At 39.3% G+C, this 11361-nt stretch overlaps 1 protein-coding gene across 1 annotated transcript; it reads left to right on the top strand.

The window, feature by feature from the left end:
• Positions 1-686: 686 nt before the first annotated feature.
• alg9 (ALG9 alpha-1,2-mannosyltransferase) lies at positions 687-9445 on the top strand. The gene is made up of 15 exons (XM_046040929.1): positions 687-871; positions 2327-2462; positions 3178-3312; positions 3604-3674; positions 3839-3927; positions 4289-4424; positions 4529-4616; positions 4832-4937; positions 5335-5457; positions 6769-6923; positions 7746-7875; positions 7967-8114; positions 8218-8347; positions 8443-8573; positions 8767-9445. The coding sequence occupies exons 1-15, from the start codon at positions 732-734 to the stop codon at positions 8888-8890; spliced, it is 1842 nt and encodes a 613-aa protein (XP_045896885.1). The 5' UTR covers positions 687-731; the 3' UTR covers positions 8891-9445.
• The last annotated feature ends 1916 nt before the right edge of the window (positions 9446-11361 follow it).

Below are 11361 nucleotides of genomic sequence, written 5' to 3'. Positions count from 1 at the left end.
AATATTTGTGGAACAATAGAGACATAGGAAAAATAGAGACAAAGTTTTGAGCTGGGAGTTAGTTGTGTAAGCAGTAGTTGATTTCCAGAGATTTTTTGGAAAAACTGCTCCACTTAAAACCAAATATGAATTAATTATTAATTTATGAATTTACTCTTCATATGTTGAATTGTATGCTTGCCTGAAGACAAAGACATGTTTTGCATGTTCAGATGATCTTCTTTCCACTGAAATACTCTAGGTTATGTTATCAAGTCAAAAACAATTATGAATTGTTAATGTGCCACTTGAACACAGTTCACTGTATTTTACCCATAATTACTTTGTTTAGGAATTATTTAGTTTTTTCAAAGACACAGTAGTGACTGTTAAGAAGCCCGCATGCTTATAATCAAACGACTGATTGCTCCTTGTTCAGCTAAAGAAAATTGTGATTTATTCAATTTATTGTAGGCCTTCTGTGCAACGAGTAATTTCTTTTTATTTAAAAAGACAACCCATCTTTATTTTTTTTTTACATATTATAAAAAATAAGGACAATACATATATATATAAAATATAACGTTAGACAGCGAAGTTAAAAGGAAGCTGGATGTAGTTGACTGAGAGGATCAATCCCAATACCGTTTTTTGCGACTCAGAGCCATCCATAATCTCTATGATGAGAGCTGTCAATAACCGGACAGCGGCGGAAATGAACGAAGTCGCACTCGGGAGCAGCATCGGAAAACATGGCGGCCAAGGCGCTCCGGCAGCGAAACAGGCGAGGCAGCAGACAAGATGCAAACAACGTGAACACCCCCTCCGAAGCTCGGCAACCGAAAGAGGAGAAAGGCAGCGATGACAGCAGTATCACAGAGACTCGGCAAGAGTGAGTATGAGCCGGGAGAAGGGACGTTAGACCCACCGGTGCGGGAAGCTCCATCCCCGGTGTGGCTGACAGCCTGAGCAGTGGAAGCTAGCTAGCTAACAAGCTACTTTGATACGTTAAGCAAGTTTTGATCACTACAACACGATAACAACGATTGATAACAACCTAAATGAATGTGTTTGCAGTACTTTGAAATATAATGACTGTTTAGTTTCCGTCCAAATAACAAGTTAGTTGCCTCGTTTCTGTTTTAATAGAGAAACGTAACGCAGTTCATTCATTCTTCCCAACTGTCACCAGATTTACTACAGCTGACCAGTTTAGCTGTCAGGAGGGGGTCAACTCATGCTCAGCACGGACATGAAGGTTCATTTTAAATGAGCGACTGGAGTTGTTGATAGGTTGCTGAAGTCCTCTAAAAGACTTTGTTGACAGGTTGTATTAAGATGACGTGTCATATTAAGTTAAAAACGTAGGGAGGATTTATGCTGAACTGCAACTGAACCGACTAATCTGATGGGTGTGAACAAGAGTAAAAAGTAAATATTATAATAATAAAAGATAATAAATATCTTCAGCCATGCTTATTGTAAACACAATATTAGAAACTACACCTGATACAGCTATGGATTTAGGATTAAAGGATATGAAAGTTTATTTGTCACAGACAGTACACAGACAGTATATGTAAGGAGATACAATATGGTGTGCTCTTATAGTGCCAAAAGACTAGTGTGAAAACTAACAATTAGGAGAAAAAAAAAACAAATGTAAAGGATTAAAATTCATGATCAAAATATATAAATGTATGTAAAAATGTAAAATGCACACGTCACAATTTTAAGGCGACCCATGTGATGTTTGTACACGCTGGAGATAATGGTGTGATGTAATCAGAAACCTCAGTAACTCTGAGGTCATCTGTAGACAGCATGCTGTGTGTCTTGAAGCAAGCACTGTCTACATGTGATGGTAATATCATTTACCAATACAGCACTTTTCAAGCAGGATGCAGAGGTAGTAAAATAAACAGAATGACAGTTAAAAAGAAAAGAAAACAAATTATGTAAAATGTAAATGATATAATAGTAATAATAAAGCTTGGATCAATAAAATGATGCTACTAATGATAATAGTAACAATGATAGTCACAGTTAATTATAATTAAGGCTGGTAGGACAAAGATAAAATTGAAATAACGTTTAGATAAAATATTTAGGTTTCATCCACCAGCTGAAAACGGACAACAAACAGACCGGTAATTGTGAAAACTGGAACCGGAAGAGTACTAGTGGAGGAGAACTGTGTAATCAGTTTTAATTAACCTTTTTTTTAATACACTAAGTGATGGTGCAAAAACCCAGCATTTTGTTGCTGAAATGGATCTTAATGATAATGCATTATATTACTGTAGGGTATTTAGCAAATGTGCATCTGTGATTTTTTTTTTAATAGGTCTGTAAGTCGTGGAGGGCAGGTATGGGCTCCAGAAGCTTCAACTGCATTTAAATGCCTACTCTCCGCACGTTTCTGTGCAGCTTTGCTCAGCAACATCTCAGACTGTGATGAGACCTTCAACTACTGGGAGCCTGTGAGTGCAACTCACTACTGTCAGAAATGCTAAAGTGCAATATGCTATCTATTGATCGACTGATATGCGTTTTTCAATAATTGGTGCCGAGATTTAGAGAGCAGGACGGCCGATGTCAGAACAAAGAAAAGTCATGTATAACTTGATTATTCCATGCCAAGAAGAATCTCATATACATGGTTATCTTATCTAGTAATGTGTTGTTTTAGATAAAATTTTTATGAATGAATTAAAGGAAAAAATACATTGTGTTGTGCTGTAGATTTCTCAACGTGACTGGTGTTTGAGAGAGACTGTTTGTCAGAAGTGACGTCATTCAGCTCTATTATTCTAGCAGTAACAATATACATTTAATGTTGGTTTTAGATTAGATTAGCTGTCATTTAGGATGGGAGAAACGTGTTAACATTTAGAAAAGATGATGGCCATTTAGGGCTTGAAACTAACTTTTCACCACCTTCTTAAAACTCACAAGAGGGAGCACTAACATCGTTCCACAGCAGCCACACTGACAAGTGAGTGCAGGTATTGGCCAGTGCCGATTATTTCAAATGCCTGATATTGGCCTGATTAATTCGTCGATTGATTAGTGCTGTCATAAATGCTGTAATTTGTGACCCTCTACAGGGATTTTTTATGCCTTTTTATTTTATTGTACCAGAAAGTTACTGCTATTCTGCCATGTACGTAATTGTTGTGATGACTGTTTTGACAGATGCACTACCTGCTATACGGCACGGGGATGCAAACATGGGAATATTCTCCATTGTACGCAATTAGGTCGTACGCTTACTTATGGCTACATGCTCTTCCTGCTTGTGTGCATGCCCACGTTCTCCAGACAAATAAGGTAACTGTTCCAGACTTGCTGTCATTTTTAACATTTTCTCTTCTTTTAAACTGAAGTACAGCAATTATTTTTGTGTAGGAACATAAAATATGTGGGAATTAAGTTACAGATCCGCTCCTTTTCAATATGTATTTTTCAGTAAAAATCTGTATAAACTGATGTAGTTACATGTTCCTACATGGGGCCACCCAAAACCGTACATGAATTCACACATGCACACATACTGAGGTACGTGTGTATATCATTATACTGTGAATATTTGCAGACGTTTCAGGAATGATTGTGTTGCAGGTGTTGGTGTTCTACTTTGTACGGTGTGTCTTAGCGTTCTCCTGCTGTGCCTGTGAGCTCTATTTCTACAAGTGAGTTAACACTCCTCTTAAATGCAAGTGGGCATCCTAAGTGCTTTAGCTTGCACATTTCGTGCTGATTATATAGATATCTGTATATAAAGTGTGTATGTGTGTGTGTGTATATATGGTATGATATGAAAGTTAACTGTTTGGTTTGTTTATGTGTGACACAGGGCAGTTTGTAAGAAGTTTGGTTTGCATGTGGGTCGTCTGATGTTAGCATTCCTCGTCCTGAGCACAGGAATGTTCTGCTCGTCTGCAGGTTGGTCAGATTTACTGAGTTAATCCATTTTTGTACTTAGTTACTTTTCGCCCATTCTGTCAATTTTTATCATCTATTCAGTTTGGTATTTGATTCAGATACTACCTTTCTAATACTGTCTTTAGTGTTTACCACCCAGCCTTTAGAACGTATTACAGATCAGATCCAAAATATAGAGCAGATCTGCCATTTAGACATTGTGCTGGAACATTTCATATTTATGATACGTTTTGTGATCTGCTTGTTCACTTTATTCCCGTGTTCATACGAAGGTCGAATGAAAAAGGCTTTGCAGAGGGAACATATTGTGACTGTGACTTTTGTATAAAAATTCATCCTCGTCTTTTGTTCTTCTCCTCAGCATTCTTACCTTCCTCTTTCTGTATGTATACGACGATGGTTGCCATGACGGGATGGTTTCAGGACTCAACACCGTTAGCCATTATGGGCGTGGCTGCCGGTGCCATTGTTGGATGGCCATTCTCTGCTCTGATTGGGTAAGGTCATAAACTGAAATGTCTTTTTATTGGCAATACTTTTCCCAGACCGACCTGTCAAATTCAATGACTCTTAATGCAGGTTTGGTATATTTTCTCTGCAGGATTCCAATTGCCTTCGACCTGCTGGTGTTAAAGAGGGAGTGGAAAAGTTTTCTCACCTGGTCAGCTGTTGCTGTGCTTCTGCTGCTGGTGAGAATATAAAAAAATACATTTAAATGAACAAGGCTTTAAATTTACATATTTCAGGACAGCAGTGCATGTAGATGAGTTTCTTTACAGTTTCAAAGCTGCAGTGTGTACACAGAGTTAATCATTAATAATAATTAGGTGACAGTAATAGTAAATGTTTACGAGCAATGGGTCCATTCACTCTCCGCTCTGTTTATCCTGTGTGTCTTTCTCAGGTACCCCTAGTGGCAGTGGACTCTTTCTTTTATGGCAAACTGGTCATTGCTCCACTCAATATTCTACTGTATAATGTCTTCACACCACATGGACCCGATCTGTACGGTAATATACGTACATGTTTGGGGAATTTATCATAGTGATTGTTAGACTGATTGTCTATTATTTTAAAGACAGAATGCAGCAAATAGATCTTGAATGAAAACATGAACAGTTTAATAAAGCTGCACTATTTTTATTGGACACTAGAGGGCACACCATCATTAACACCATCATATCAAACCCTCTAAAAGTGGTGCCAATAGATTGTATTTGTCTCCATTACTTTGGCAGAAATAGGCTTTACCCACAGTAAAACAATATATGTAAGACCTTTGGGCTTGAGTATCCACCATCATCTGGTATTCCAATTTATTTGACATCTGTGGATTTTCAACCTTTAGAGTTATGTTTTTATTGTGATGGTCTGTACATGAGCTGTTTTGTGTTGTTTGATTTTCAGGTACAGAGCCGTGGTATTTCTACTTTGTAAATGGAATCCTGAACTTCAACCTGGTGTTTGCTCTGGCACTGTTTTCTCTGCCATTGACTACTCTCATGGAGACACTGTTACACAGGTTCAATGGTGAGGACTGACCATGTTTTTCCGATTCCGTCTGATTCCGATCGATTGGCTAGCGACCGGAATTCAGGTTTCAGCTTAATCAGCTGTGATCTGTGACCGGGGCATATTGGTGTAACATATATGATCCTGTGCCAGTCACATTTACACCCGTGCTGCGCTGCACACTATTTCACGTCAGTAAACAACTATTATCACAGCCACACAAGCAGAGTACCATGTGCTAAAACATGTCGTTAGGGTAGAAGTTCTTCACCATGAGTTAAGAAGAAACAACATTCGTCAAAAAAGGCCAAAATAAGCCTTGTTTCCCACACAGACTTTACTTGGGACGAACCGCCCAGGTTTATTGATGGTCGCCAAAGTATATTTGGCAGAGAGAGAGAGAGAGAGACGTTATCTGGTATTACGTAAGAGGACACGGCCACAGTGGATATTTTGCAAGCAGGGACCAGGTAAAGCAACCGTGAACATACCTGTTGGTGCTAATGTCATTCGGTACCACACAGTCTCAATTGTTTAAACAGGCTACGCCATTAACACCAGCCTCCCACACGGCTCAACTGCTGCTGTGAAAAGTCGCGAGGGGAAAATCCACAACGCTTCCACAACTTTATAAAACATTCTGCTGACAAATAAAGTCAACAGAGCAGATGCAAACAGAGAGAGAGAGACAGGTGTAGATGTCTGAAGGGAAAAACAAGGTGAGCAGTTTAAAGCAGTTTGTGGGTAAACACTGAAATAAGGTGGAAAATTAAGTAGAAATAAAATTGTAAAATGAGAAATAACCTACCTGAAAGTGGGCAATGTATTAGTTCAAATATTTTTAAATTAAAATATAAATATATCCCCCACCACTACAGTTACATTGTCATTATGGACCCCAGGAAGAATAGTCGGTGCTTATGTTGGTGTTAATGGGGATCCTAATAAAGCAAGAAAGTGAGAATTTTCCATTAAAGAAAATTTACAAAGTAAAAAAAATAATAAATAAAAAATCAGAATCGTCCAAAATCGGATTTAGCAGGTCAGGCCGTTAAAAAAGTCAGAATCAAGAAAATTGCAGTTGATGCATCTCTACAAAATGACTAAATGTTGTCATTGCTTGCAGTTTTTGAGGGAAGGAAAGAGTGTTTGTCATATAGTGGTGGTAATGTCTCACTCTTTCACCTCGTTGACCTGCTCTCCTGTTTTTTAGGACAGACTGAATGCTGATATGTAATGTATGTAATGAAATCATTTTTGCTGCGATGTTAACTTCTAAAGCAGCTACTCTTGTGGTTTCATATGCTTGTGCACACATGTTTTCTGCAGTGCAGAACCTGGGCCGTCCATACTGGCTGACTCTGTCTCCCATGTATCTGTGGATGTTGGTTTTCTTCACCAGACCCCATAAAGAAGAGCGTTTTCTCTTTCCCATCTACCCTCTTATCTGCCTCAGTGGAGCTGTAGCCCTCTCTTCTCTACAGGTGTGTGTTGCCATTTTCAAGTTTTGGCTTTGTTAACAAAACTGTACTCTGTGTTAGTTTTTTTACCCTTTTTAAGGGTTCTTTCACACCTGCCTCATTTAGTTTGGTTGAATTGCACTAGAGTTTGTTTTCCCCCTTGGTGTGGTTTGTTTGGGCAGGTGTGAATGCAGCAATCGCACTCTTGTGTGCACCAAAAGCGGACCAAACAAACGAACTCTGCGGGGTTTGCTTGTGGTATGAAAGCAAACGGGCCAACCACAGCAGAGATGTGATCTGAGCATTATTTCCAAAGCTGAACCACTAATAAATCCATCTGCTGGCCAAGACATGTGTTCAGCAATCTTATAACTGATCTGTATAAGCCATGTGTAGGCTATGTTTATGAAAATCATTTGGTAGCGTATACGTGTCAGCACAGGTAGGTATTTTCCTTTATTGATGGGTCAAAGCTGTTAAAAAAGAAGGGCCATTAGTAGGCCTACTCTGTTTACCCTGTTAGTTCATTAAGTCCATAAAACATTTGAGACAGCGATACCACAGTATACTATAGGCTAATAAGCCCCGAATTATTACTGTATTACATGTCCTGTTTTTACGTTATTATTTATACCGCAGATCGACCACATAGATGGGCTATGCGGTCTAAAATTACTAATCATGTTTATAATAAATTATTACTTTGTGAGCTCTGTGAACTACCAATGTTATCATTTTTTTCACTTGGACTGGACCAAATGAACCAAACTACAGGTGTGAAAGCACCCTAAGTCACGAAATATGCATGTGAAATTAGTTTTTACAGATTGATTTTATTTCTTGCAGAAATGCTACCACTTCCTGTTCCAGCGCTACAGACTGGAGCACTACACTATCTCATCCAACTGGTTGGCTCTGAGCGGAGTAGTGGTCTTCGCAGTGCTGTCACTGTCACGCTCTGTCGCCCTCTTCAGAGGTGTGTGTACACAGAAACACTGATCTCCTAAGCACCAGACAACAAAAAACAACCAAGATGGATGAAATGAGATTTATTTCTCTGTCTACAGGCTACCACGCCCCTCTGGACCTGTACCCAGAGTTCCATCGCATCGCCAAGGATCCAACTCTCCACTCAGTCCCTGAAGGCAGACCTGTGAGTGTGTGTGTGGGCAAAGAGTGGTACCGCTTCCCAAGCAGCTTCCTTCTACCGCACAAGTCAGTATCCAGGAGTCCAACACAGGTCTTCAATGTGTAGTTTGGAAAGTGCATTTTCCAGGTGTGACTGTGTGCTGATTCAGTTTCTCTTCCTAATCTCCAGCTGGCAACTGCACTTCATTCAGTCTGAATTTAAAGGGCAGCTGCCTCAGCCATACGCCTCTGATCCTCTGGCCACACAGATCATCCCTGCTAACATGAACGACCAGAACCTGGAGGAGCCAACCAGATATGTGAGTGCCTCAGACACAGGTGCATGTTTGCTGGCACATGGACACGTGTAGCTATAGTAGTGGCATTTTAATTTTTAAATTTCTTCTCTGGGCAGGTGGATTTACGGTACTGCCACTACGTAGTAGACCTGGACACAGATGAAGAGACGCCACTTGAGCCACGTTATTCAGCCAGCAAAGAGGAGTGGAACGTCATCGCCTATAAGCCTTTCCTTCAAGCATCAAGGTGTTTTCCCAAATGCAATTTACACAGATAAATAAATGGCTTCCAACTCTTCTGATGATCATAAAATTTTAAATCTTAAAAAAATCTTAAAAACCTAATGTACTGTAGCTTAAAAAATACTTAATTCATTTTTCCTGCATACAAAGACTGATAGACTGATGCAGATTTGTAATTAAACATCTTTCTCTTTCAGGTCATCTCCTCTCTTCAGAGCGTTCTACATCCCGTTTATATCAGACCATCACACCATCTACAGCCGCTACGTCATCTTGAAACCACGGCGGCAAAAGCAGCCTCGAAAGCGGACCCATGGTTGATCTTTGAACATTAACCCCAAGCACAAAATCCTAACATCAGAAATCAATCACTTCCCCTCAGAACAACTGGCATTTGTGACTTTGTGTGTTTGGTCGTGATTGTTGGACATGTGTGCATGCGTGAAGTATTTGTGCCATGAAGCATTTGAAGAAATCAGACCCTTTAAGGACGTTATGTCTGCAGGCGTGCTTGGCAGGTATCAGCTGGACCTGTATATCAAACATTTTATCCCAGTTTGTGTTTGTGTGTAAATGAATGTCCTACAATGGATGCACACTACAAGATTTTACATGTATTTAGCCCAGAACAGGCCATTACACACAAATGTTTTGTGTTTTCTTTTCATAAATTCAGAAAATGTGTGAACATGTGGCCTGTAGGGAAGATTATTTTTAGAATAATTAATGTAATAAATCTTGTAGTGTTTGCTTGTCTCCTCTTGGAACAGTATCCTATTGTGTGCGCTGTTGGGTGTGAGTGGTGGAGATGAATGAAAGCGATGGTGCGTTATTAATTTAACTTTGAATGTTAATAAAAACATGATTTACTGCGAATACAACCTTCCTGGGTTTTTTTATTGGGACAGTAAAATCACTGCACCGCAAGCAGACAGATTCAATTCTAATCTCATTTTATTTGAAGATTTCCTTAAGTAACAAACATACAAACCGTTCTCACTTACAGGAGAGCAGGAGTCAAGGCATTATACATTCTGAATAAATAATAATGATGCTATATTTTATCATTCTCTTCGATATCATGCCATTGCTGTGGTCAGGCTGCAGGCACTCGAGCTGAATTCAAGATATGAGCTACCTTTTCACTCGCTAGCATTGGCTGTCTTTGATTTACTCAGTAGGAGATCGAAAGCCATTAATAAATAAGGGGGAAAGTGTGTCAATGAAATTCTATTCAAGTTATGGACATCTCACAATTTAAGGCCACGTCACACACACTTGCAGTACACAAAATATCCAGCCTTGGCTCCCTCAAGCAGTATTAGTTTATTGTCTTAATCTGTTTGAGGTAGCCTGTTTATATCAGGTAGCCCTGGGTGTGATTAAACAATATTTACAGGCACACCAAGACCTAACTAGTTATCCTACCAAGCAAGGGCAGCATGACAGGGACATGCAAACAGGCTGCTACACACAGACCTTTACTGTCAGTCGCTGTCACTCAGTCGCATCTGAGGCACTTCATGCATTTCTGGGAGGTTATTATTGTTTGGAGTCTGTCAATTTTGATGATATCGCACTGTGTGGAGGAAAAGTGGATGTGGACGTGACAAAAACAATCTGGCCCACCTCATGGTGAGTTCCTGTTATATGTCAGTTTGAGCTTTAACTTGGCTTTTTGACTGGGCGTCTTCTACCCAAAGATGGAGTATCCTCTGCCTCTGAAGGCCCCCAGGTTTCCTGTGTTTGTTTGTGGTAATTGTCTAAAAGAAAACATGGTTAAAATAGATTAAGCATCAACTGAAATGACTGGGGAATAGAAAGGTCCAGAGAAATGATCTAGTCTTGGGGCCTGGTAATGTAGAGTGGCCTTGTGTTAAAAGAAGACTCCACAGATTTAGCTTTGCACGCTAACATGGTCGGACTCTCGATGGAGTTTAAAAAAAAGGATCAGAAGAAGATATCTTTTTTTTATTCCATTTGTTCTTCTTTCTTGTCAAAAACTGGTCTGTGATTCGGGTGTGTCATGCTAATAGCGCTAATGTAGCCTCCAGAAGCGGGTTACAGAGGTTTGGTAAGCTCACTTCTGTCTAACTCCACATCCATGTTTATTTTTTCCATTTTCAAATTTGTAGTCTTTGACCCAAAACAACGCTGACTCAAGTGACATCACTTGAGGCAATGTATCAGATTTCACACAGCTCCCTCTGGAGCCATAAAAGGCTTTATGTAACTTTTATTCACAAATGCAGGTGTACTCCCAAGACCTATAAACAGGGGTGGAGTTCCCCTTTAATATTTAATCTCAAAACTCCTTAAAAGTGTCCGTTCACCCAGATTATAAAAATATTTTTTCCTCACTTGCCTATAGTGGTGCAGTGTCTATGCAAACTGGATTTTATTTGTCCCAGTTTAGAAATTTCTACCATAATACCAATATAATTAAGGTGAATGGACTTTGATTTGGTGAAAAAATATGTTTAAAAAAAACAGTAGTGTGGCCAGTGTTATTTAAATGTAAGTTTCCAATGCTGTGAGCACAAGAAAGTGAGATTTTTTTTTTTTTATTGTAATTTGGGTAAACTGATTCTTTAATTCTAAATCTATATTCCTAAACAAATTCTTTTGAATTGTGGAGTAATTGACCAAATATATTTAGGCTTTGTCCTCATGTCCTCACCTGATTTTAGTCCCCTAATAGTCTTCAAAAACATACTGTACAAACATGCCATTCTCTCGTCCACAATCGCACGTATACTGCTGTACACACAATAAACGAGCTGTTTAGGGGA

This window comes from Micropterus dolomieu, linkage group LG23 (assembly GCF_021292245.1).
Source record: "Micropterus dolomieu isolate WLL.071019.BEF.003 ecotype Adirondacks linkage group LG23, ASM2129224v1, whole genome shotgun sequence".
In the NCBI taxonomy this organism is placed as follows: Eukaryota; Metazoa; Chordata; class Actinopteri; order Centrarchiformes; family Centrarchidae; genus Micropterus; species Micropterus dolomieu.
This window is presented reverse-complemented; position numbering and strand designations above follow the sequence as displayed.

Coding starts and splice junctions, on each gene's coding strand:
- alg9 (XM_046040929.1), top strand. CDS start 732: ATGGCGGCCAAGGCGCTCCGGCAGCGAAACAGGCGAGGCAGCAGACAA. Junction 4,938..5,334: donor ACATGGACCCGATCTGTACG/GTAATATACGTA, acceptor TTTGATTTTCAG/GTACAGAGCCGTGGTATTTC. Junction 7,876..7,966: donor CTCTGTCGCCCTCTTCAGAG/GTGTGTGTACAC, acceptor CTCTGTCTACAG/GCTACCACGCCCCTCTGGAC.